Source organism: Manacus candei, unplaced genomic scaffold (assembly GCF_025592945.1).
Source record: "Manacus candei isolate 608988 ecotype Guabito, Panama unplaced genomic scaffold, ASM2559294v1 h1tg000037l, whole genome shotgun sequence".
NCBI lineage: Eukaryota > Metazoa > Chordata > Aves > Passeriformes > Pipridae > Manacus > Manacus candei.
This window is the reverse complement of record NW_026138085.1, coordinates 6540047-6567811: the sequence shown is the minus strand read 5'-3', so window position 1 is coordinate 6567811 and position 27765 is coordinate 6540047. Positions and strand designations below refer to the sequence as shown.

General features: G+C 44.0%; 1 protein-coding gene across 2 annotated transcripts; it reads right to left on the bottom strand.

Moving 5' to 3' along the window:
- Window positions 1-204: 204 nt before the first annotated feature.
- LARS1 (leucyl-tRNA synthetase 1) lies at window positions 205-27418 on the bottom strand. 2 transcript variants are annotated; one of them, XM_051794206.1, is made up of 32 exons: window positions 27334-27418; window positions 26317-26435; window positions 24480-24567; window positions 23761-23841; window positions 23182-23322; window positions 21913-22074; window positions 21131-21243; window positions 20726-20789; window positions 20145-20212; window positions 19570-19795; window positions 18398-18485; window positions 18231-18307; window positions 17562-17615; window positions 16761-16901; window positions 15986-16063; window positions 14997-15082; window positions 14841-14906; window positions 14663-14745; window positions 13895-14033; window positions 11614-11826; window positions 10659-10716; window positions 9844-9907; window positions 9031-9214; window positions 8705-8795; window positions 7733-7873; window positions 7018-7158; window positions 6824-6934; window positions 5870-5980; window positions 3765-3869; window positions 1771-1866; window positions 1266-1398; window positions 205-502 (listed from the first exon to the last, which is right to left on the bottom strand). In XM_051794206.1, exons 1-32 carry the CDS (start codon window positions 27337-27339, stop codon window positions 297-299), a joined length of 3534 nt encoding a protein of 1177 aa, XP_051650166.1. In that variant the 5' UTR covers window positions 27340-27418; the 3' UTR covers window positions 205-296. The 2 variants fall into 2 exon arrangements, with proteins under 2 accessions (XP_051650166.1, XP_051650167.1); XM_051794207.1 differs by lacking the exon at window positions 27334-27418 and adding an exon at window positions 27058-27082.
- Window positions 27419-27765: the final 347 nt, after the last annotated feature.

The following is a 27765-nucleotide window of genomic DNA, read 5'->3' as shown; positions in this document are numbered from 1 at the left end:
CGGAACCAGCACGGCTCCCCTGAGGAAGGAGTGGAATCCCACAAAGGCATTTGTTTCTGAACACCCTGCCCAAAGCTGGAAAGAAGAGTCTCCACATTAACATTCAGGGTAACTGTTTCAAGAGAAGCCAAAAAGGTTCAGAGGAAAATAATTTCATTAAATCCCTGTTTAAAAGAGCAGGGGGAACTCACACATGAACTCAGGTTGGTTGGGGTGGGCTTTTTTTTAATAGAACAAATTCTTTGTTTATTACAGATGCTTCAGAGTCCCTCCATGAGCCTTCCTCACGTGCCAGTTCAGTGAACCAGGTAAACAATTGTGTCCCCAATGTCCCTCGTCAGGCCGTTCTCGGTGACGCGGACGTGCCTCTGGGCCAGGTCAATGTGGAAGATGGCTTGTTCCAGGATTGGAGTTTTCCCTGCTTCCTCTTTGCCAAGGACTGGAACACGGCGGGGCCCAAGCACAGGATCATCAAACCTCATCAGCTTCACTTTAGAGAGATCTGCAGAGAGAGAGGGGCTGGTCAGGCCATGGGAGCTGCACACAAGTTAGCCAGAGCAATGCTTACCCCTTGGGACTTCCACACCTGCTCCAAGGAAACACATTCTATTTGGAGTAACAGTCATGTTAAGGTTTACACCAATACAATGATGTCCCTCAGTGGTTACACAGCAAATCACCAGCAGAAATGGGGAAAACCCACACAAATACCAGCTCCCAATACCACACTCCAAGCACTGAATTTGCCTTATCTGGCTCAGGACAGCTCTGAGTAACCAAACAGTTATTTCTCATTTTCTGAGGAATGAGCTGCAGAGACCGAGAGGAAGGTCAGAGTTGTATTCAATACAAGCCCCTATTAAAATACACGCTAATAAAAGACCTCTAAAGCAGTCCAAGAAAAATCCTTAGGATGCTGGCGATCCTTCAACCAAGCCTTCCTGCAAGTACAGCCTTCGAGCCCTGTGCCCAACAGCACACTGACACCTTCTGGGAAGAGACAGAGGGAGTCCCTGTTTCATCTCCCTTGTTTTCAGGGAAAACTCCTCTGCTGTCACAAGTTTAAGGACGAGGTCCAGATCTCCCTTTACACCCAGCTCACAGTGCTTCAGATTGGTTTGATTCTCAGTCCCTGCATCTTTCACCAAAACACAGCTCTGTTCCCATTGCACCAGCACAACCTTCAGCAGCGCTCACTTCCACTTCTCTCCTGGAGGTGTTGGTCTCACCAGGTGGGTCAGCTGTACACCTGTGCTGGTGGTTACCTTTGATTCCTCTGTCCATCTTCATCAGGCGCCTGATCACGGTCTCTCTGTTGTCCCCTTGCCTGATGTCCATTTTTGTGGAGAAGTGGCCATTGGAGGGCTGAGGGTTCACCAGGAACACAGACACACCAGGCTGTGAGAGACAACACAGACCTTAAAGGAGAACCTGTGCTTGTGATCCCTCAGGGGAAACATGAAACTAAATCAAATAAACATCTGTTGTCCGCAAATCTTCTGGGGGATAAAATCCCTTTAGAACTTGCCCGGCAGTGCAGGATGCCAGCACTGCCCCAAATCTAAAATACAGCCCAGAGTTCAACAAGGGTTTAGGACATACTTAGGGAAATCAATGACATTTTTACTGTTAAAAGAGCTAGAAATATTCATACATGATGAACAATCCTGTCTGATAGAAGTTCTTAAGTGGCATATTCACTTTTGTCTGTTTTTTTTTAATTTTAAATTAAGTTTTTAAGACTTCCACTATCTGAATTTCTGATTTTACCTCAGTTCTGAACACAGAAAATGGTTTTCCAGGACAGCAGTCTTCTTTGATTTTATCTTCTGCTTCAGAAGCAAACTTCACTTCAATATGATCCAGCTGTAAAACAAAAAAAAAAATGGGAGAGGAGGGAATAAGCAGGAGTTTAATGGCTTTGGAAGGAACAGCAGGAGTTACAGCCCCATCAAACAGCTGTTCGTGTAAGGAAGTGGAAAGTAAACCTGCACTAACATAAGGCAACAACAGCACACCTAAAACCATAAAATTGGAAGGGACTGGAGTGTCACCTCCTCCCTGTGTGAGGTGCTCAAGACCCCACTAGTGAGTTTCCGAGGGCAGGGATCCCCAGAGACCCCCCAGCCTCTCTGGGTGGCCTGTTCCAAGGATACACTGCTGTCCCCACAATGTTCCCCCAGCCTCACAAGCTGCACCCAACTCCTGGTCACTGTCCCTTGTCTGACTGGCAGCCCACCACCCCAACAGAGGTTGGCTTGGTCACCCTTAACTCTCTAAGCAGCACCACTTGCTCTGAAATCTTCCCCTCAGGCAGTCTCCACAAGCCCACAGCCTTCAGGTCATGCTCTCCAGGCTCCCCCAGCCCCCCTCATGGTCCTCTGCTCACCACCACCTGTCCCCAAAGCCTTTGTGCACTGGGGGAGGGTGAGGGGGGCACAGCACTGACAGAGCCCAATTCAGACTCACCAGAGCTGAGGGGTGACTTCCTGACTTGCCCAGTCATGTCCTATACAGGTAACTCCCTCCAATGTAGGTCAGCACCCAGTGTGGCTCGTTGGCAGGGACAGCACAGCCACACCAAGCTCCCATTAACCCTGAAAACCTCCCAGTGAACCCCAGTTCCCTGTAGCAGAGCTGATGGCATGACTGGGAGTCATCATATGGGGTGAGTCTGCACTGGGGCAGAACCTGACAACTCCTGCTCAATTTGTCCCACATGAAAGATCCCCTGTTTAACAGCTGCACTGAGCCAGTGCTCCCTCCCTCAGGTCAGTGGGGTTTGCAGATTAACAGACAGTTTAAAGTAAAAGTTGTTGCTCACTCTTGACTTTGTTCTGACATGGGACAAGCCCAGCAAAGTCACACTTGTTTCACACTGTACAGGTTACATCAAGCTCTGCAATATATGAAAGAGGTTCTTCACCCACAGAGTGGCTGGATGCTGGAATAGGCTTCCCATGGCAGTGGTCACAGCACCAAGCCTGACAGAGTTCAATTATCATTTGGATACTCTCAGGCACATGGTGTGACTCTTGGGAATGAGTGCAGGGCCAAGAGTTGTCCTCGATGATCCTTGTGGGTCCCTTCCAACTTGGCATATTCTGTGATACATATTTTCTAATTCTTGAAACAGTTGCTTTTGGTTTGGGCTTTTGGAGTTGTTTTTTGATTGCTTTAGTGGGGTTTTGTTGGTTGTTTTTTTCTTAAACACCACCTGCCTGAGTTGTGCCCTCATTGCTGTGTTTCCTATTAAACTAAATTCTGTTCCTCATATGAAGCAGCACAACTGCTACCAGATTGGACCCTTTTCACAGAGCACAGTGTGAAAATCCCTTACCAGAGCCTGCTGCAGTCAATGTGCCAGGGTAGGAGCCAAAAGACTCTGATCATTCTTTCTAGTAATGCCTTGAACCAGCTCCTTCTCAATTCCTCAGCTGGAAACATGTAAGATACAGGCTGGCTCAGAGAAAAATGTCTCTTCAGAACTCTCACTTTACTCTCACAGATACATCCAGTTCTGCAGTAAAAACCAGCCCTGGTTTCTGTGACCATGTTTGTGTAGTACACACCTACCCCTGTGTCTCATGTCTAGATTGAACAGATTTATACACCCTCATTTGACAAACGGAAAGAGAAAGTTGCTAAAAAACTGTTACTTGAGCAATGTACACCCAGAAGTTAATGTAAACAGGCTTAGAGCCTTAGGGAAGGCTGGTCCTTCAGTTATCCCAATAAATGCTGGGTGCCAAGTCTGTACCAACCTCCAGGGAATTTGTCAAATAGACAATGTTCTCCATGAGCACTGCACGCTCGTCAAACTCCAGTTCCAGATCAAGAACACGTGAACCATTCTTCTCCAGGTTTTCCTGTCAGGGTGGGAAGAAAAGAAAAGGGTATTAAAAAAACCTCTAAATGCTGCAAGTAAAATGGTGCTTCGAAATGGCAAACTATCCACATTAGTCATGAAAAGAACAGGCTTGTAAATCCGAGAGCTCTCTGCTGGCACAACACTAGCGTTGGAGTAATAATTTTCTTGTAACAGGCTTTCTTCTGCAGGGAGTTGGTGACACTGATGGGAGGAGTAAGAGCAATTAGAACACATTTTTAATATAGAATTGAAAAGGTGTTTGACATTCACAGTTATTTATAATCCCTACTTAATGCGCAGGTTGAGAATTCACAAAATCAGTCAGCATTTCAGTGGCATTTCACAGCAGGAAACTCAGGCTTATGACCCAGTTTAAAATAAAGGACGAGCCCACAACACCTGGACGTGCTCACAGCAGCCGTACAACAAGTTCTCTGCAGGGAAATAACAACCACTTTGTATGTTAACATAAAAGTAACTTAATTAGTCCAGAAAGCCAGCAGCAACAGTCACAAGAGACACAGTATTAAAGGCAATATAAAAACCACGCGTATTTTTTTTTTTTTTTTACTAAAACAGAACTTCCTCTTCAGAGTTTAATCTGCCCCTGCCTGGCTCTCACACGCTGAGCCAGCTGCCTCCTTTGAAGCTCTGCTTTGTCAGCCTCAGCATGGTTGTGGTTTCCTGGTTTCCTCATCAGTTTAATGTGAAAGATTCCCTTTTAACACGGAACTGCTTCCTTTTGTAAATCACAGAGGTTCTCCTACATTTCAGCCCTCCTCTGATGAGTGGGAAGCACAAGCAGAAGTGCTTCTTGTACTCTGGAAGTGCTGAATAATTGGTTTCAGACAAAAACACTCTGATCTGGGGAGTCTGAGGTCAGATGTTTCCATGTGTCTCTGTGAAATTGCTTACTCTCTTTGAAAGTGAAAGGATGGATTTTGGGTAGGCCTCAGCACACCAGCCCCTGTGAGCCCCAGGATCACTCACTGCTGCCAGACTAAGGACACCAAAGACCAGGGATGTTTCAGCCTTAACTCCCAGGACTGAGAGCTTGTCTGATCTTTCCCAGCTGGCTCAGTGAATCCAATACATCCCTACAGCTCTTACAAACTTAGACAGGAAGCTGCAGAGCTGCCCTGTGCTCTCTGCTCCTCTGAAGGCTTCCAAGCTCCCATGAAAAGGCAAAAATCAGAGTAACCCCAGAGAGAGGGCAAAGAGCACCTCCATTTAGAACACATGACAAAGCTTTTAAATAGAAGACATTGTTGTGTGCATTTCAAAAATCAAGCTAGAGCTTAAGGAGAAAAAGTAATTTTTTTTTACACTTATTAAGATTTTTTCCACCACAAATCCCTCCCAACTTCTACAGATCATGAGAAGTCAAAGAGGTTTTAAATCCCACTCTGCAGGCCCCCCTTTTCTAAAATTTTGTGAATTCATTGCTTCTTGGCCCTTGCTTCTTGCTGTATTGAATTTTTATTGTGAAAGCAAGCAGAAAAAAGTTCCTTTAAAAAAATGGAAGCCAAGATTTTCATAGGTTTCCATGACTCAGGGAAAATAATGGAATATCAGAATAATAAGTGATAAACATAAGAATTATACACAAAATCCATAATTCCATTCGAGGCTCAGAACAGTCCCTTTTTATCTCCCTTTAAAGTACTGCAAAACTCTGGCCTTGATCTTAACTTCCAATTTTATGTCTCCAGAGCAACACCTGATTCTCATTTCATCATGGAGAAGTCAAATATGATACATTTAAAATGCAGAGGAATCCAGGTGTGTTTGAAGCACCTGCAAGCACCAAACCTCAACCAGACCCTGAGCTCACCTGAGTTAATTCACGTAGAGACATTTTTATTATGTAATTCTTCCAGAGATGTTAAAGATGTTTATTAACAAACACATGAAGATGCCAAATAAGCAAAGGACAGGAGGGAGACACTTCACTGACCAAAGCTTTTCCTGTACCAGAACTGCCTCTCTGACACTCACCTTCACCATGGCAACAAAAGGCATCACCTTCTTCATATACTTCTTCAGCTCTGGCAAGGTATTCAGCTCACTGGCAATTACTTTATTATCTGGAAGTTGACCTCCACTGACCTAAACACAGATGAACAACCATTGAGGAGAACAGGTATCATTAAAAAACTTGCCCTTTAATATCATATACTCTCCCTGCTTTCCTATAAATGCCAGCAAGGTTTTTCAGCATCATTGATTCCACAGATAATTTACTCATCCTTTTGAAACATCAGCCCAAACAGCATTTAACACTTATACAGAAAAAAAGCCTAAACAATGCCCAAAGGTGAATACCCCCAGAACTCCACGTGAGGAATATTGGTTTATCTCAATGCCACAAGCTGGAATAGCCAGGATTCCCTAATCTATCAGCTACAACCCAGGTGTGTTCAAGCCCAGGACAGTTCATCAGGATCCTAAAAGCCACTCTGAGCTGTTTCCACATGTCAGAAGCACAGATCCTTCCACTTTCAGGAAGGATTATTTCTTCTTATGACTCATTTATTCCGTTTCAACCTGTTTCTTGTGTAACACTGCTGAGTGGTACACACACCCATTCAAGGATCAGAACAATGCTTCTAAGCCCACTTACAGAGTAAGGAAGCATTAGTCTGTCAGTCAACAATGTTTCCACAGAAATATACTTGGGAAAAAGAATATTTTAAAAGCTAATCACTTACAAATGAAAGTAACAGAGCATGGGTATGTTTTTACTCAGATTGTCAAAACCAATAAAATCCGATGGTCCTTGGGACATTTTCATTAAGCACCAAAACTTACTGTACAGTTGTAAAAACATAAAGAAAATTAATCTACTGAAATCATTTGGTAACAAGTTACAGCTTATAAATTTTTTACAGATAGAAAAAGAGCCCCCAAAAAGCAGGGAAGCAGGTCAAGGGAACAGGAAGGGACGAGCACCTGGAAGTGCTTGCGCAGGACAGACAGGGTGGTGTGCTGCCAGGGAGGGTAGTTCTTCGCCACGTAGATGGTACAGTGAGAAGGCTTCTGGGCAGGCTCTTTAGTGCTTTTCTGAGGAAACAAAAAAAATTAGGAATGAGTCCTTAGGCATTATAGAATTATTGAGCACACACACTTAAGCAGACAACCCTCACCTTTCCTTTCGCAGGTGCCATGTAGCTCTTGAGGCGGAGCCGGAGGTCGTGAGCTGCTTCCATCAGGTACTGAGAGGAGCGAATCAACACCTCATCCACGGGCCCTGCTGCTGGCCAGGAGGCTCTCATGATGGAGTCAGGCTTTGGAGACAGGAAGCAGAGACATGCACTGGGGTGAACGCACATTATCGGGTGGGTTTTCCAACCATTACAGCTTGATTGCAAAGTGGAGTTTGGACAGTTCGGACCTCAGTGAGTGCCCACCTGTAACTAGGCTGTAAAGGAGTGAGCACATAGCCAGGTTGTAAAGGAGTGAGCACATAGCCAACAAGCACTTCTTTGCAACTGTGTTCAGGACTACACAATCACAACTGCCATATGGCTACAGAACTCCATCTACAAGCAGAAGCCACTTAAAAAAAACCAACAAAACTAAGTTTTATGCATAAGCGTAAGAATATTGAATTGTTTGGCTTAATTTGAGATCACCTCCTTGTCAGCAGACAACCAAAGAGACTGGTATTAAAGTTGCATGTATCATCACAGCAACAGACAGGCTCCCTGTGGTCACTGTCCCAGGGACAAGGAGCCATTCTGGCTCTTTGGATTCTGACACGTTTCTTCTACTTGCACATGAATAACACCTGACATGAGCGTTACTGAAATCCAGCAAGAGCTTAGGTCTGAATCAATGACAGAACTGAAGCACCAGTACCTTCCCCAGCAGGGACCAGATGTGTTCACAGAGGTGGGGGCAGATGGGAGCCAGCAGCAGAGTCTGCACCTCGATGAACTGGAACACCAGCTCCCTGTGCATCCCCTCGATTGCCAGCTCCCGGTACTTGTCCTTCGCTGCCTGAAACACACCAGAACAGCCATGAGCCCTCAGCTGCCAGGGAAAAACACACACTTCTGGGCTCTAACGCCTTCACAGTGTGAGCAGCTTGTAATAATCCATTATTGAGTTCTAAGAACTGTATTTTCCTGACGCACCGGAGTGTGAATCTGCCAGTTGGCCCTCGGTTTTTTGCATTAATGTAGTACTTTAAAAAAGTGTTTATTGGCACAAACATAAAAGACAAAAACATCCACAGCTGTGTATCAGGTGCTGTCATCCCAAATAGCCTGCATACAGATACTAATAAGGACTAAGAAAAAGGCAATGAATATGATCTATCATTAAACATAATTCAGCCTATTCAATCCTGCTCCTGAGTATCTCAAAGCAGCCACATGAAGGAGTGCCTGTAATTCGTTAAGTGGAGCGGCACGGCTCTGCAGACACTCTGGAGACATGGTTTATGGAGGATATCAAAAAGCACTCTGCTTCCAAACAATTTTGTTGATGAATTATCTGGATTTCTTATGAAGAGTTCCTTATTACAAAAGAGTTAAAGAAAAGCAACACTTTTTAATAGTGTCCTTTTTTAAGCAGCTTTTTGCTTGTACTAGAAAATATCAGGACTATTTGCAGCATCACATTTGTCTTCTTCTGGACATTTGTAAACTGACACAAGCAGACCTCTGCAATTCCAGATTTATTCCACTGAAGTACTCATTTCTTGGCACAATTCTGATTCCAATTCAGCTGTATAATTAAGGATCAGAGACAGCAGGATCAAAAGAAATCCACAAAGTAACAAATACCAGGTGTCAAGTTTCTTACACCTCAGAAGAGCCCTCCTACCTGAAACTCAAAGAAGCCAGTTTTCAGAGCTTCCTTAAACATCATCTTCTCATAATTTTGTTCTGTCTTCATTATGCCTGCATTCATCTCACTGGGAAGAGAAGGTAAGTGACAACATCAGTATTGCATAGTCTGCCCCACATAATGGCAATGTTCTGTAAAACACTGTCACTGTCACCAGTGCAGCCCAACCCCATCACCTGTTCTGTAATGTGCTCTGTTTTATGGAATTCATTAATTTGTAGAGAAAAAAAAAAAAACTACAGGATTTCTCCTTGCAAGGAAAAAAAATGGTCCAAACTGTACTGTTAATCTTTGTACCATACCTGGCAAAGACTCTGTCATTGAAGGTGTTGGCAGGGCCGCTCCTCAGGCTGTCTCTGTTTGCAATCATTTCCTTCACCCACTCCACCCATGTGTAGAGACGAAGAATACCAGCATCTGCCATGGCTTCCACGAAGTTGGCATCTTCCACAGTGTCTCCAGCATCAGCCAAGGCCAAACGCATGCCTGAAGGAAACGGGATCAGCTACCGTGGCTGGATGACAATGGATGCCCTTAGCTGGCAGATATCCATGGAGCCTGGTGCCTCCTGCACCTGACAGCTCACTTCAGTCAGAGTTAATAAATGCAAAGCTAAGTCATAAACTGCCTGGCCAGCCAGAGATGCCTCAAAGGAGGCACTTCGTCTGGGAGAGGCACACTGCCCTCCTTGGGAAGGGACCAGACAGACACTAGAACCAGGAGAGCAGCACGGTCACTGCCCAAAATACAGGAGTGTGGAAGAAGGAACATGAGCACTCATGGATGCACAGTGCACAAACATGTACACACCCCATGCTCACAAACAGCATGTGTCTTGTGTTCTGATCTCTTAAGTGAACATAGAAAGATGAAACAGGCCCTTCCTGGAGGGCTCAACCCCAGGAGCAGCTCCTGGTTGAACCAGGTGTTGTGCTAACACACATCCCAATCTTCCAAACAGAGTGCAGCCTTTCAACAAGAACAGGTGGTAAGTGGCAGATTTATTGCCATTCAATACTCCAATAAACACATTCCAATAAACTCCTTAGAGCAAAACACTCATTTTAGTCATTTTGGCATAATTGACAATCAGATGCAGGTCAGAACACACTCACCATCTGCAGAAAACTTGTCAACAGCTTGAGTGAGGGTGAGGAAGTTGCCTGTCGATTTAGACATCTGAAAGAAAGAGAAGAGTGTTTGTTTTCTCACACATCCCCTGTGTTGGTGGATAAGCAAGACAGACCCAACAAGGGTTTGGGTAAACCATTTTTTCATGAATCACAGCAAAAAGCACGTGGTAAATCTGAACGAGGTCTCACAGCAAAAGCAGACTGAACTCTGCAAGCACCCAGCACCAAAATATAACCCCAGAAATTCCCTAAATTAAACTTAATACCACTTTAAAATTGGCATTTTCAGCTCACCTACCCTTCATTGATTTTTCATTAAGGACTCTGCTAGGGTTTGGTTGGTTGGTTGTTTTTTCATTTCTCCTCATATCAGACAGTCTCCAAGGCCTAATTCCCGGGTTTGGCCACTTTTAATTCAACTCAGTCTCAGAACTTGCACACATTAGCAAGTTATTGGCACAAACTCTTTCCTCCCACTGCACCTATTTCAATGCTTTACAAAGCTGAACCTTAGTAAAATAAATAAATCATTCAGCATTCTATATTACCCTAAAACTTAATAGACGTGCACTGAACTCTTTACTAAACTGGCAAGGCTACAGAAGAACTGACTTAAGAGAAGTGCTCCATAGAATCGGAGGAAAGGAAGGTCTTTGATTAATGAAAAACTGGAGGGCACCAATGAAGAAATTTCAGTATTTCCCCCTCTTAAATTCTAAGAAGAATTTTCCAGTCTGGCTGGCAAATGCCTACTTTGACAACACAAAAGCCATGTCATACATGAAACTTCACTGTACCTTTTCAGAATTGAGGAGCAGATGTCCATTGGCTCTCACAGCTACTGGCCATTTTTCTCTGTTTGAAGACAAGATACAAAGCATTTGGCCAAGTAAACACATTTTCTCTTTTTTAAAAAAAGAACAAACATTTTATGTTCTAGTTTGGGATGAATGCCTTAAGTGGAATCTTCAAAAAGATACCTAAGGGCTGTCTTAAAAATACTAAGGAGTGTCTTTGAAGATGAAAAGAACTGCAGTATAAGGGTTAGGAATTACCATTGCTGAAAGGCAAAGCAGGGAGCAGTGCACCTGCAATTCTAGTTCATTTATCTCACCTCCCTCTATTCAGATACATTTAATTTAAAGGCAGGTGACTGGCACTGCCCAAGAGCACACAACAGCACTGGGTCCACATATCTCTACCCACAGAGGAAGTAGATATCAAATTCCCCACAATCATCTTTATAGTACATCAGAAAGCCACTTTTCCTATATACAGTTTTATACAACCCTTAAACAGAGGTTCAAGGGAAGGCAATCAGTATCTTCATCCTAAAAGCACCATGTGATGGGCAAAGATTCTCAACCTAGCAGAGTCGATGGGAATGCATATGTATATATATATGTACACTCACACGTATATATACACATATCCACAGTCTGTTTTAACCATCCTTGAGAAGGAATTAAGAAGACTTAATAAAGTCATGCAAATTCCAGTGCAGGGATACAGTTCAACACTGGAAAATCCACAGGAAGAGATATGGCAGAAAAAAACAGGGGAAATAATGGTAAAACCCCTCCCATTTCAGTAACTTCTACTACAGACAACTGTATCAAAGCTGCAATACAAAAGAACATATTTTCAACCCAATTCTGAATGTTGTACAGTCCAAAGGCAATTAGCAAATGTAGTGGAACTACAAATTCTCCAGCTTTGCCTCCTGCACACCTGCATCACATCCCAACTTACCTTTGCCCTGGCCACATGGCCACATGATTGTAGAGGTAGTATGACAGATGATTTGGAACAAGATCTTTGCCAGAAACTCTGAGATCCACAGGATACCAGAATTCAAACTCCTCCTTTAGCTTATCCAACTTTTCTTTTGGAATCTCAGTTTTAGGAAATGGAGCTGCCTTGAAGAAGATGTAATCCCAGACTTCTTTGCTCATTTGATGTGCCCTGCACAGAATCAGTCCCACATTGAGATGTCAGTAGAAGCTCCTTTCACACTCCACAGCATTTTGTACAAGGCAGCTTAAACCTGTTGATCCATTCTGACCACACACTCCATGTGATCAGCAAACACAGACAGAGAGTGCCCAGGTCCTTTACCTGAGATCAGACGAGTAAGTCCAACAACAGAAGCAAACTCAGAACTGCTCGAGCCATGCCCTGCTTAAATTGCCTTTTGAGATTTCATAATAAAGCATGAAGACTCCCACAGAGAAAAAGTGATTAATAAATAAAGCATAATCTTCAGTGTCCTGGAAACCCCATAATTTCTTTTCCATCTGTCACCCCCAAACCCCAGCACCACTGTAACTGAACACTGAGAGCCCATCACTAGCACGTATCATAGAGCCATTCCTTCTGGCTTCCATGGAAGTCAAAGGGCAGGAGGCCAAGAGAGAACTGCTGTACAATTCACCTCCTACATGGAAAACATTCCCACTTTGAATGGAATGAACAGTTAACATTAACATTTACTACAAGGCACATCTTGCCAATTATTAGAGGCAGGATCCAAAATTTTGAATGAGAACACGGTTGAGATGCAACTTAGACCCACAGCTCTGCAGCCACTGGGCTGCATTAACACATATCCTTATTTATACAGAGAAACTTTTACTCCTGGCTCCTCAGAACCTCAGTGGAATGCACCAGATACTGCCTGCAAGCATTCCAAATTAAATACTTTCAAACTGAAGTTTGCTATGTGTTAACATTTGCTAAGGGGTTTTGGCCTGTGCTGTGCAGAGAGGAAAATTCTGGGCCCCACATACCTCCAGTACACATTAAACAACCACCTCAAATGACACTCCATACCACCAGCCTAGAATAAATCTTACAGGCACTGATTTACTGGTTTGGTCCTGGTAGCTCTTGTTCTAGGCTTTAAATTCCTGTGCTGTGACTGAGCTTGTGTTTAGTGGCAAATCTGCTGTAACAGGTGAAGGTGACTAACATGATGGGCCATAAAACCCCTTTTCCTTCACCCCACGCAGCAAGTCCCAGTAAAAAGCATTTGCCAAATCTGTAAGATGTTATCTACTCACATAGGAGTGCACTCTAATTGTCCATTCTTAATTACATCAAATCTGTAATTCAAGGCTCAGGATGCTCACTTCAAAGCTTGTTTCCAGACATGACTAGCTCGTGGGTAGCCTCTCTGTAATTAGAGAGGTTTGAGCCCAAATGACAGCCTTGCCCAGTCTCTCACACCTATTTCTCTCTGTAAGAATCAGAATCTTTACTTTGGAAATGGTTTTCAGATTAGTTATAGCATTGAGTAAGAAAAGTTTCATTTCCAGTGTGTAAGCTACTCCAGAAAGCAGTTAATAAACCACACAGAATTACAGCAGAACACTCAAGGCACAATAGGAAGTGATTTTTTCAATTCCAGACTGAGCTGTACTATCTCATCTCTCTGATCCCTATCACTGAAGTTCACAACCATTCCAACCAAGAGGTCACAGGGCAGCCTTAAAAGGTTTTTTGGTACAAATGCCTCCCTTCCTCTTACTCTGAAGGCTTCCACATACAAGTTGTGCAGAAAAGATGGCTCTAAGCTCCTAAGAGAGTTACCAACATTTAATACAGTGACAAAAACTAAGTGCTAAATCCTCCTCCCTCTGCACACTGCAGCCTACAATTTGTAATAGTGCAAAGCAGCCTCAGTAAGCAGAGAGACCTCAGCAGCCACTGAAACCAATCACTCAAACACCTGGCAAGGACCATTTCAAGGCAAGTCAAACAAGTATTGAAAAGCGTGATTTAATCTGCACACAGTTCTGCTTTCAGAGGCATTTCTCCTCCTTTTCTCTCACACTGCCCACCACACTCCTTTCTTTCCTTATTTCCCCTCTGCAGAGCTGCTGTAACTTTGCTCACAGAAGGTTAAGTTTAACAGCAATGCTTTTTAAACACAAAAGCAAAGATTCGGCCTCCTTGGCAAGTCTTTGTGCAGAGCAATTCAGGAGATAAGCACATCCAATTAAAACTGAACTTAATGGTTCAGTCTCCTTACCTGATGCCCAGAGGAGATTCTCCTTGGCCCCTCAGGTTCCCTCCCTGTAGCAGGTGAGCCACTGTGTAATAGGCCATGTAGATGGTGGAGTCGGAGAGAGACTCTATCAGCCACTGCTCATCCCAAGGCAAGCGGGTCCCTGGACAGGGGGAAGGCAGCTCTCAGGTGCAGTCAGCACCATCCCGACCAACAGGCACCACTCTCAAGCACACATAAGCAGTTTATGACTTTCAGGGGAACATATACACACATATATATACATTAGTGTTCATGCTCACGGTTTTAAAAATAATGGTTTTAAAAATTAAACTACATGTTTGAAAATTTTACTCAAGAGCAAACGCTGGTTTTGAATCAGTCTCCTGACACAGCTCAGCTCACAAACATTTGCTGGGGGTTATAGTGCACTTCTAACAGCTGCCCCATGTCAGGCTACAAAAGATGAAGGCTAGTCAGAATTTAAGGCCAACACCCAAGAAATGGTATTAGTTCCCTCTCCTGAGGTCCCTTCCAAATCAATGGCCCAGATAAAAAGCTCCCAAGATGCTGCAGATTCCCTGTAGCAATGCAAAAATAAACAGCCCTGGCCACTTGCATTTCCAACAAAGCACTCCTTCTCTGGGATACTGGGCCAAGATGCAAGTTGGATAATGCTGTTCCACACTTCCCTATACCATTGGGGATGCTAGACAGCACTTAAACCTTCCAAATGAAACAAGGACTACCATCCTCATGAAGCGTTGAGTGAGAAAGGAGTGTTTTGCCTACCTAAGCCATATGTCCTGGAGCAAGCATGCTCTTGTAGCCAACCTAAAGTAGCTTCAAAATTTCTCCTAGTCTCTTCACAGAACCTGTAAGAAAGAAGCTCTTACTGCTCTCAGCCCTCTCAGACCCCACCAGCATCAGCAAACAGTCACTCCCCATCACAGCCACGTCCATAACTCACGTTTCCAGGTGATTCAAGCACTCTGAGGCCTGTTTCTTCCAGTTTGCTTCACCATAATCTAAATACCTACAGTCAGGAAAGATTCATTGTGATAAAGCAATCCAGAAGTAGGATAAAGTTGGAGTCACTTTATAACTACAGCTTTACTTCACTTACCACTGGTCACAAAGGGCCACGACACACTCATCAGCAGATCTCGACATAACTTGTTTCTCAGGTTCCATATAAATCATGGCTTCATTCTAACAGTTGAAAGGGCAGTGAAGGCAGAGAGATTTAAGTATTTAGCAAAGTCTTGAAAATCCTGACAACTTACTAAAAAGCATCTCCTCCATTCTAATCTGGTTTATGGCATTTACTGCATGGTTCTCATCCCTGCCCAGGCTCTCTGCCTCAGTATTCCCCTGGGTAAAATGAGGCAAGGCTTGACTGTGCTTCTCTGAGGTACCAGCTCACAGCATTTTGTACATAGTGTCTCCATGCATGAGGAAAAGGAGGACAGAAGCACAAAATATTCCTCACTGACTATGCCCCACTGATTGAAACAGCTCCTAGAAAACCCCAGGGGACAGAGAGAGGTGGGGAAGGTAAAGGAAAATTGAATGCTGAGCTTCCAATCTACCTGCACACCCCACATATGCTGATGCAGGGTGAAGGGTTACATTATAATCTGGACATAACAATGCTGCAACAACAAGGGAATAACAACTAAATGACAGAAGCCTCTCCCACTCCCAGCCCTCATCAGGAAAGTCTGATTAGAGTGGCATTACAGAGATGCCACAAATGCTGTTCATTTACTGCTCTCCCAGCAATTGGGCATTTGCACATCATACATCCCCTTTACTGGTTTGAGACTTAGAGTTCAGATCCTATGCTTCCAGTACCCTCCCAGCTATATTAAAGAATAAATAAGACCACCAAAACATGTCCTTAGGCAAGGTGATGGGATAAGGCAGGGAATAAGAGGACTAATTAAGCTACTCATCCCATTCAGCCCAAGAACACCAGGTCCCTCTCTGAGCAGTGTTCTGTGCTCTGCAGAGATCCAAAGCACCCTGAGGGCTGCAGAACCACACTGGGGGTTTTCCAACCACTGTAAAAATGGACAATTCAGCAGCAGCTATGTGCACACTGTCACATGCCTTATCCACCATCAGCTTCTGAATGCATTTCTTGACATCTTGAACTTTTTGTCCTTTGAATTCATCCACCAACATCACCTGTAAAAGATGGGTCACAGGAGACAATTTTTTAAAAATTTAACAAGAAATAGGTGCTATAACTCTTTAGATCAACGGAATGAAGTAGCAGGTACCACAATCTTTGACATGTAAAAAACAAGAATATGTGGGGTTTTTTTTTCATTAAGTGTAGCCATATTTACCCAAAAAGAGTTTGTACACACATCAGCATCCACACAGGTGATGGAGCATAAAAAGTCAGAAATAAAAACTGTTGCCAGCTGAGGAATACACAGAGATCTACTGCACAAATAATGACAGGAGGAAAAAACAAAACAAAAAAAGCTCAAAACAAAAACACACACACACATTAAAAAAAACAAACAAACCCAAACAAACAAACAAAAAACCCCACCCACAGCAACACCTTGTTCTTTTCATATCAGTTTCCCAAACAATACTTGTGACAAAGTGGATCAGCTCCCCAGAAGGTGACCACTTGCTAGGAAATCAGGTTATAAATCTCAGTTTGCACTCATACATTCCTCCATTCTATTTCTCCAATTCTGCACCATTCTTCCAACTGCAGAACCTGGCTGCAGGAGGAGCCTAAATGAAAAGTGCTCTGGGGGAAAAGGACAGTCTTCTTTTTTCTTGCAGTCTTTTTTTTAATTCTTTATCCACTTCTTTTTTCCTAATCAAACTCAGCAAGAAACCACAAGCTTTTATTACTTACTCCCTCATAGAATCCTTTCAGGTACACTCTCTCCTTGGCCTCCGCAAGCTTCTCTCTGTCATTCTGGCTCTGGATTTTGAGCTCATCACAGACAAAGGGAGCACAGAGGCTGCCATAGCCTGGGATTTCAATGATGGGCACCTGGGAATTAACAAAGGGCTGTTAAACCCCACTGCAGCACCTAACACAAACCAAGTTACACAGGGCTTATGAAGTACTGGTGCAGTTCCACTCATCAACCAAAAGTTCCTGGCAGTCCCCAGGGTGGCTCCTGAGCAGCCCAGTTTTAATCTCCTGACATGACACCAGTACCAAGCTGTCCCAGTACTGGAGCTGGTTTGTTGAACCAAGGGTACTGCAACACACTGGGATGGCTTTTGGGGATTGCATTTTCTAATGAAAACTGACTCAGCCCTGAGGCTGCACTAACAGTGAGGGACTTCAGCTCTTTGCATAGAACAGATACATTCATAATCTGGCCATTAAGGCTCAAAGGTTTGGGTTTGTTTTTTTTTTAATCAACCAACAGGTTATATTCCATTTTCCAAACCAATAATTCCCACAAAAATTTTCTCTCTGAAGTATAGCATAGAATTACAAGCCTTGGTTGCAACCCCTAACAGATCAAATATTATAACTACAGAAAAAAAAGAAAAATTTACTCTAAGCTTTTCAGCTCTTTCAGCTGAGGAGGACTTCAAACAGAAATTCTGGAAGAGGCAGGCACATCTCCTGGTTCATTCCTCATCAGTGAGCACAAGGTCCTGTGTGCTGCAGATGGACACATCTGGGTGCACTTACCGGCTCGAAAGGCAGGACCATTTCATCTCTGATGCCATACTTCAACCTCAAAGCCTTGAAAAATGGAAGGGAAAAAAAAGCAACACAGATAGAAGAAAAATATTCTATTTATTATATAGCAAACAAAGCCACTTCCTTGCCTTCTCACCATTTCTCACACTTGAGTTCAATCCCCATCTCATTTCCAGGTGATTCTTTGTCATAACTGTCTACATTTTTAAGAGTGGAAAAACTAATATTGCTCTACCTTGAAAACAAATGGACAAAAATTTAACATTCAGGGATACCTGTTCAGACACTGATGTACTCTTGCAGTTTTAATAGCAACAGCTACTTTGAGTCTCATTTGAAATTCAGACAGAATCTTAATCTCATCTCTGGAAGTAATTCCCACAACAGGAATTCATTTGTGTCTCACTGGTACACTTCCCTACCTTAACATGCAGCACAAGTTACATAATTCTTAGCTAAAACTCAGACACGAAGTCTGAGAAAAAAATCTGAACCATCCCAGCTGGTTTAAACTTCATTTATTTTTAACTACTTTGATTTCAAGTTAGAGATGGAAAAATTCTAGTTAAAGTGAGTTTCATTTTACCCACTGGATATCCACTTTTGACCCTCTTCACTATGGAAAGGAAACAGAAACAATTCAGTTAACTGACTGACCTGCTTTTTTTTCAAGTCTCTCAGGGCTGCAAAGTCATCTGGAGAGTCAGAGGGAACACTCGTCACCACTCCGGTTCCTTGGCAAAGAAAAGATAAACAGATGAAAAGATTAGCCCACACATTCTGAATGCCCAGTGTCCATCCAACAGGCTCTGCTGAAGAGTTACCTTTATCCTCCTTGATGGTGAGCATGGGCAGGGCATAGATAACCTTGTAGGTGGTGAATGGTGCCGAAAGTGCAGCGCCAAGAATCTCCTGAGCAGGACAAAGGAACAGCGTTACAGTAAATCAGAGGGTTTCAGCCCAGCTGAGCAAGCTCTCCTAGCTGGTATTCTTCACATTTTCTGGCATTCCTTACACATTACAAACAAATAAATATATTTTACGTGTACAGTTAGGCAAGGAGGAAGTACATAAGAAAACCTGTGGTACCATTTCAGACAGTACATACACTATTTACTCGCAGAAAAGTCAAATACCAACAAAGAAACCTAAACTACTGGCTTGTAGAGTTTGGAAAACACAGGAAGCAGGAGGAAAGTTTGTTTCCAAATATCTGAAGCACATCAGCATCAAGGCAGGAATGACTTAGGAAGCCAGTGTCAAAAGCTACATTAAACCAAGAAATAAAAGCACATTGTCAAGGTATTTCATGCACTGACAGGAGGCAGTCTAGATGTGGCAGCTGTCTTCTATCTCACTAATTTGCTTGAATTCACATCATGTCTGCTAACAAAGGAAGAAAAAGTGAAGTATTTTCTGCTTCATTTTTCCAAGCAGGATCAAGAAAGACAGTGACAAGTTGTAGTGAATGGAGATTGAGGGATGCAAACAGCTGAAGGTCCTTTGGATCAGGATGAACAAATGCCACTGACTAAATTGTTCAAAGCAAACAAGTTAAGGACAGTGAATCTCGAAACCACTGACATCCAACTGCTCAGCTAAGAAAGCTTCATTCACAAAGATGTACCAGAACTGTCAGCACCAACAAAAGCCTTTTCCACGTAACCCTTTCCAGCTATTACTTTTCCCCCTCCCTTTCCATTCACTCTTCCCAGCAAGTAGAAAAATGTTAACTTAAAACCATCCCTTCACCAAGTCATACAAAAGGAGGCAATATGAATGCATTTGTCCTCAGGTAAGTACACCAGGTTACCCTCCCAGCAGCAGCTCTGGCTCGGGAGCCAAGGAAGCTGCCTGCTGCTGGCTTTTTTAGCCACTAAACACTCCAAAATTTCTGTAATAGCTCCTTGTATTTTCTTTGTAATTAGACCTCCACCATCACCTTTAAGCCTCAGAGGACCAGCTAAGCCTGCCCAGCACACTGCAGGATGCTCACCTCTCCCATCAGCTCCTTGACCACAGGCACGACCCCGTTGTCCTTGGTGAAGCCCTGGTAGGACATGTTCCGGGCAGCGCGCTGGGTGCAGATGAAAATGTCCCCGTTCCTGGTCTCAAAGCCGATGTACTTCATGTCTGGGCGAAGCCAGCAGTTGGTCTGGCCAAACATGGTCTCTGGCCTGAGTGTGGCAGCCACCAGGAAGATGTTTTTTCCTCTCAGGCCACTGGAGGGGGGGAAGTATTTGGTAAGTTACCAAAACAAAAACATTCCAGATCACACAGAACAGGCTATTAAGCCAATATCAACTTGCAGGTAACGTTTCCTGAAGGAGGAAGTGGGTCATTAATTCTTTGTGAGTTTTCCATTTTCTTTTATTTTTTTTTTTAGTCTCTAATTTGAGTTCTACATAGAGACAGAGAACAGAGTAGCTTAAAGCACAGACCAGGTCATTGGCGAGAGGGAAATAACCGGGTGAAATCAAATTCTGCATTAGGCAAAACAGACTCTTCAATTCAATGGTCAGTTCTGGCCAGGAGACAGAGCCTATCTGCCATTAAGAAGTAAAGACCTACCTCAATTTCGCAGGGTAAGGATCCAACACCTTCATTTTTATCAGCGTGTACTCTTGAGGCCCAACACCCTACAATTCCCACAAACAGTGCAATAATCAATAAGTGACATTGACTCGAGCAGGAAAGAAAATAAACCCTATTCTGTAGGAACCTAATCCAAACACTATTTAAGGTACTCATGCTTTCCTCAAAGTAAATCCTATTTCTATCCATATGAATGGCTCCTCACTAAAATGCAGACTGCACAGAGATTATACTGTATACCTACACCCAAAAACTTGTCAGACACTGTCCCAGCAACATCTAAATTAACAACAGCTTGTTTGTTTTAACATGACAGAGTGATGCTGCTGGCACAGATTGCCAAAGAATCACAAAAACAAGCTACAATGGAAAATACTATCCATAGTTTCAGACAAATCTGCTGAGGAGAGGAGTTCTCTCAATTTTCACACGCGCTGACAACTGAGACCCAGTGATTCTGCACGTACAGACTCGTTTTTGCTCCAAGATACAATTTATTTTCCATTCAGTGTTTAAGCTCATAAGCAATGCATGAAAGTGTCAAGTAGAAATATTACCTCTCCTGTTTGCCTGTCATGATCCATGCAAGGCTGTCCATCCTTAGGAGAATAAATTGTGTATCTAGAAAAAGGTATATTTTCATTTAGCAGTGAGTACAATAAAGTGCAGAGCAAGAGGAAAAAAATAAAGCTCTTTGGGAAAGAGTTCAGTTTTTGCAAGAGCATTTAGTATTGGCCCTTTTTTGCTTTGAGTTGGTCCCCATGGAAAAATTAAACCAGGAACACAATTTCACACACTTTGCTGGCGCAACAACTACACCATGTCGGGCAGGGCACCGGCAATGAAAGGATTCTGGTTTCATGAGTGAAAAACACGCTTTAGAGATGTGTCACGGGGCTCTGTCTTTGGTAAGCTGAGCTTATCCACACTCCCAATAAACCCAGACCTGAGGAGAAGCTTACCTTTTGCCAAACTTAATCTTATTTCTTTCCTTTAATGTCAGGAATTGCCATCGCACAAAGGAATCATAATAGGGATTGACATTTGTAGTAATGAAGGAACGCCTCCAGTCCACCTGGAAATGGGCAAGAGGCTCCAGTAAGTAAACACAATCAAGAGATTAAAGCAATCTCATAATAGCAAACTTATTATTTTAAAAATAAAAAGAATTTTCTCTCCAAAAAGACAATGCCAGTACATATCCCACAAAGGCTGTATGCTTAAACACACGTTTGTGCCTGGTCTCTCAGAGATGTCTGAGGCTTGAGGCCCCTCCACTGACTGGGAATTTTAGAGGTTTTGTAGTAGTTTTAACCAATCACTTAAATTGAATTTCAGCACTGCCTTGTTTCATCATCTCTACCTGTCTTCATTTTTAAAAATCTGCTGTCAGTAGGACAGGTACCTTTATTTAACATCACATAATTATTCTTCCTAAAACTACTGTCAGTGCTGATCACAGATCAGTTATCTCACATGGGAACCAGAAGTCATAATTCCTTTAGCTGACAATTTTCCAGTTAAGACCACTGCACGGGGTACAAGCTCTAAACATGAAAGCATTTAATTATCATCCTAGACTATGAAAAGGTTGAATGAGTAATTCCATAAATACCAGAAACATTTCTAGAATAATGTTGGTACTATGCAGAAAATCTCCAAGGAGAAGCAGCACATTCACAAACACACTAATAGTACAGGTATGGCTGCCTGTGTAATTGAGATTTGGATTTCCAAGAGTCACCTTCAATCCCATGCTCTTCAGATCCTGGACAGCGAGGGGAGGGAAATAATCCAGCCAGTGCTCAGCTTCAGAAAAACTGACCACTTCTTCATCAGAGAGGCCCAAAGACTTCATGATTCCCCACTGGTATTTGGAAGAGCCAGTCTTGGCAGCAGCCTTGCTCTAAAAGAACAACTGGAATCAGGAAGAAGTGCACGGTCTTGTACTCATGAGAGCATTTTGCTCTGTGAATGTTACAGTTTCCAATTCCAGATATACAAGTTAATACAAATATTCTCACATCCTCTCTCTAGCAGTGAAGATAAATGATTAGAGTTTCCATTCTACAGTCTTTCCTACCTTGTACTCACTGCACACTCCCTAACCCCCCTCTTCCCACTTATTCCATGCCAATGTCCAACGCACTTGCAGCAGCTGTGCCACAACAACCTGGCAAGGAATGGTCCATTCCTGCTCAAACCCATGGGTGTTTGCACCACAGAAAGGTGGTGAGCTCTCCACTACACCCTTGTACCAAAAACCTTTGCTGCTGTCGCTTTGTTCATGGTACTTTTCCCAGCTGTTGTCCTTTTAGTATCTCCTGTCTCTCCCCAACAGCAACTCCCTGCCCACGGGAGCAGGAAAGGTCACTCCTTCTGTCACACAGAGAACCCCAACACTGACAGCAAGACAACCTCTTCAGCACACCTCAAAAACGTACACAAGAACATCTCTAAGCTTTTCCTACACTTGATTCTTTGCCTTGCTTTTTGATACTCCCAAAATCCTAAATCTCATTTAAATACCTGGTGAGCCAAAATGGTTTAGATGATTTTACTAGAGCATATCTAGCCAGAATCGGCTAGATACCAATTTACAAGAGAATAATCAGAACAGTAGGTATACATATCCCCTACCTCTGAAAAAGTAGGGTTATTTCCTATGACCTGTTTGTGAATGTTTTGTGAAGGGTTTAAAAAAAAAAAAAAGGAGAAAAAAATGAGAGTATTACTCTTGATTATCTGTTTTTTTCTTTCCCAAGAAACTATGAAGCAGTGCACCAGCTCACCAGTGAGGGCTCATGCATTACCATGGTATCTCTGGAACCATGCAGCTGATGCATTTTTTTTTTCTAGTCTACTTTAAAAGTACCCAGCTACCTTGGAAAAAACAATGAAGATCTTTACATCACAAGTTTCTGTGAGCCCAGAGGAGGAAAATACTGCAATGCACACTCTGAAGCTTTGACAGCACAGCTCTCAGTCCAGGAAGGCTTGGTTTAAACTTTACCTTTTTGCCTTTTGCTTTGTCTTTGATGATAATTTCTTCTTCTTTTTTACCAGAATTTTCTTCCTCTTCTTCCTCCTCATCAGGAAATTCTGGTGGGCAGCCATACAATTCCATTTCTCTTTTCAGCTTATCTGCACAAGCCTGAACAGAGTTATTGGGAGTGTGTCAGCACTTCTCTGGGTACTGGCTGAAATCACAGCCCAGGAGTGTGTTTTGCTGATAACACTCTGCATTTCACTACAATGCTTTAAACTTTTTCTTGTATTAACTTCTAGGAGATCCTGCTACTCCCAGAACGCCTGCCAGGGCAGGAACAGGATTACTGTGAGGATTTTCTTGCAAAGAAAAACATATACCAGGTAAAATTCAGTTTTAGAGCATTTTATCTTCTAGGAAGTGATGATATACAGTTCAAGCACAACACATCTTTACAGCAAATTCAGGTTCCAAATCACACTGTCCTGAGGAATTTTTAAATAAACTAAGGTGATGTTGGGGATGGACAGTAAACAAGGCTCCAAGCAGCCTTAGGGATAAAATCCACCCAGAAAAGATCCTCAGCAAATGCAAAGCTCTCACCTTGATGGGCATCCCTGTGCAGTGCAGCCCAAAGGGAAACAGGCAGCTCTTCCCCTTCAGCCTCTGGTATCCAACTGCAAACTAGAGACAGAAAAAAAGGAACAGCTGAAACAGGAATGGCACAGGGCTGAGGAAGCACCTTCTCAAACCCAGCTGTGATTCCTTCTCTAACACACAGCTACAGACAGACAGGTGAGTGCAGGCACCCAGCTGGGGAGGGAATTCATGACAGGAAGGTGAAACTGGAGCTTGGTACTGCCTGGGCTGCACAGGCATGAGCTTGTCCAGCTTCCAGGCTGACCAGAGAAGAATGGGAGCAAAGAGATGGATGTCATGGAATCCCACCTACTAGTGCCCCAAAACCTGCTCCCACACAGGTCACAGAGCACAGCAGGCACAAAAAAAAGAGACAGTCAGATCTCTTGTGAAGTTTGAGCTGTTTAGCAGCACTTCCTAAAAAAAAAAAAATCTCATTTGAAAGAATGAACAGAGGAAACACCTGCAGCCCCATCTCCTCGAATTCAAAGAGCCATGAATGGCATTTCCCTTCAACCAGCAATATTCCCACTGAAAATACGGGGGGGGGGGGAAAGTGTAATAAGTCATTACTGAAGCTATAAAGGAATTAACAAAGCATTCTGTTAGCTTAAAACTGAACTACAAAATCAGCCTTTGTTCTGGGGCAGTATTTAAAGGTATCAGCAAAGGGGAATATTTACCTCACATTTAGATAAGGAGAACGTGTGTCCCAGGTGCAGGCGGCCATTCATGTAGGGGTAAGGAAAGGTAACAAAGTACTTTCCTTTGCTGAGAAGTCAAAGAATTAAAACAATCAACTTTTAAAGTGACCATCAGACAATGCACATGTAAAACAGGTAACTGGCATGTTCAGTTATCAGCCCACAGTGACATTAAAATATTATTTTCCTGCCAGTAACACAAGTCTTTGATTTTACAGAGCTGCTACACTAACAGGCTTTATCCTCTTGAAAAAAAATCCTAAACACAACAAAACCCCTCAGAAGACTGACATCACAAAGAAATGTTGAAATGGATATAACATGTTCCCACAGGTAATAAATTGTAATCCTGCTTCTGTAAATTAATTACTACAGAGGCTTAAAGTCATTTATTTAATCTCCCACTGACTGAGTTCAGATTTTAAGGGCACACTGTAAATAATCACTCCTTTCACAGGGATGTATTGTTGCAGGGTATTTCAAAGATATAAACATCGTCTTAGTTGCTTTGAAAAGTCAGGTTCCAACAACATAATACATCTTTAGGACACTGGATTTCTACCTCTACCTTTGCACTCTACTTCACACCTTCTCTCTTCCTTTCACACACTCCCACTGATCTATAAACATGCAGGAATAAAGGCCAAGTCATTTGTTTGCTTGCAAAAATTACAGTTTAAGAACCTGCCACCTGTTACACCAGTTCAGTTATTATCTTGGTTTAGTCTGAGTTTCCCACACAGCAAATAGTAACCTCGTACTGCCAAGGTCACTGCTTTTCCAGGCAGAGACCTTCCCAGAGGGCTAATTCCATTCCCCCAGGCAGCTCCTCCACAGTGTGAAGAGCATGGATCACACTGATCCCAAAGGAGCCGTGCTCCCAAGCACACCACACGTTCCCAGGGAGTAAACAAGTTTCTCAGGGACGCTCTGGGGCAGAAATAAAACCAAGGCTTAAATGGTCTTTCCCAATCCTGCAGAACACTCTCTGCACCTGTGAAAGGCTCCTCCTCCCTGCAGCTCCGGTCCATCCCCTCCTCAGGGCAGAGCCAGGAGACACCTGCCCACTCCTTTGGAGCCAATTTCAGACAGCTGAGAACAATTGTGGAACCAACCAGGTGGGAGCACGTGTAACCCAAGAGAGAAGCACTTTCTACATCAACACAGCAGCTCAGCAGTGTCTTACCACAGGAGCAGAAAGCCATTATCAAAGCAAAACAGTAACCAAACCCAGCACAGGTTTGGTTAATGGTAGAATGGTCTAGAAAGGACCAGAATTAGCCACGTGATAGGGCACCTCTGCATAGTTCATGTAAGAAAAGAAATGACAGCCCCTCATCTGAGGAACAGTAATGGTCACACATGTGGTTCCTCCACTTCTACACAAAGTACAAGAGGTTGGCCAACAGCAGGACCCATGATTTTGTGTAATACTGTTCTCTCAGCCAAGCAGAGCAGGACATACCCTCCATCAGAGTGAAACCTCCCAGTCGTGAGGGCTCGGGTATCACACTGAGGAACCTCCTCCAAGTGTACAAGTCACCAAAGAGAACCTGGATTTAAAACCACAGAGGGCACAGACACTGCCAAGGAATGAAAGAGCTTCTCTTGTCCCTGCTGGAACTTGGCCACACACGTACTCATTTGCTTTACATCATCAGCTACAGCAATGCCAACAATGTGTGAGTGAGTCCCTACAGCAGAGCCAAGAACACTGCTCACTGCAAAGGGGCCACTTTTCCCTCCCCAGACTTTAAATGGAAAAACATTTCAAGAAGTGAAAGAGAAAACCTGCAGAAAAAGCACACAATGGTACCTCCTTTGGTCCTTCCTGTCCGCAGCATTGATCTCAAACACTCGCTCATGGTCCCACTTCTGCTGGATCTCCCTCTCAATCTTCTTCAGGAAATCCACCTTCGCTGTCCCTTTACGCTCCTGCTCAACGGAGAGGGGGAAGAAAAGTCTGGCTGTAGAAGTTCACAACCACAGAGCTTGCGAGTTCTCACAGAACACTCCTGAACTCCCCTGGGTTCGGGTGAGCGCTGCTCTGGCTCCAGGGCACTGCAGCACCACCCCAGAGCAGAGCAGCAGCGGTGGCTCTGTGCAGACCTGCACCCTGAGCTGCACCCTCCCAAAACAGGGCCCGGGATCTGTACGGAAAGGGTTAACAACCCTTCTCCGAGGCAAAAGAGGGACAACAGCCAAGTAACACACGAATACACCGATCACCTTGCCAATAATGAACAAACTCAGAGGGATCTCAACCAGGGAGACAGGACAGGATCATACAATTAAAAACACCCCATGGAATTCCGTTTCATTCCAGAGTCTCCATAAACTCTATTTGATGCTTCTTTCTTTTGTTACACCTAAAGTGGGAACAGCACTCCCCATGCCAGGAGGAGGGTTTGGTAACAGCTCTAATTGTACTTCACCGACATGGCTCTTCAGATAAAGCATCCCAAGTGATTTTAATTAAATGCCTGTTAAACAGCCCTTCTCCTTATTCTTTTATAATGCAACATATGGTAAATGCTAAAAAAGCTTGTTCTTTTACCATAAAACATATGGGAACTGTTACGGAACACACGCACCGCAGATTCCGCACTCAGAAAGCTTGAGGATTGGGCTCTTTTCCCTCAAAACCAAGACACTACTAAGACCTGTACATGAAGGGACCGCGACAGCCGGGCAGAGGGCCCAGAGGGGCCTGTGCGAGGCCTCTGCCCGACGGCCGCAGCCCCGAAGAGCGACCCCGCGGCGATGTGCGGGGCCCCAGCAGAGCCCAGAGCCCCCGAGGCTCCCCCAGGCCGGACACCCCTCACTCACTCACCGCCATGTTGCCGCGCCTGACGAGACCGCGCGGGCCGTACCAACGGCGGCACGGCCAAGGGGTGGGGCCAGGACCGTACCACGGCACCGGGCGGGGGGAACGCGGGCCTTTTGTAGCGCGAAGGCAGCGGACCGCAGCTGAAGGAGGAAGGAAGGGAAGGAGGGCAGGTGGGAGAGCAGGACGATTACTGCTGTCACCTGTCCCTTGCGGAGAAGGGGAAATAAACTCGGCACGCCTCTCGGGGTGCGCTCCTGCAAGGCCGATGCCCCTTTAAGAGCGCCCCCCCCAAGATGTCGCCGTGGGTTCATGTGCTCGCTCCACCGAACTTGCTGGTTCTCCCTGACCCTCGGGTCGGGCTCTGGGCCGCCGCCATTGGCTGGCGGCGCGGGGCGGCGGTGCCTGATTGGCGGTGACGGCGCGGCCCCGCCCCGG

Bases quoted from the DNA above. Each gene is read 5' to 3' on its own strand.
- LARS1 (XM_051794206.1), bottom strand. The intron at 14,746-14,840 runs GTGAGTTATGGA...TCTTTCTTACAG, and splicing joins TGCTTGAATCACCTGGAAAC to GTTCTGTGAAGAGACTAGGA. The intron at 14,034-14,662 runs GTAGGCAAAACA...CCCCCTGTCCAG, and splicing joins CTCCAGGACATATGGCTTAG to GGACCCGCTTGCCTTGGGAT.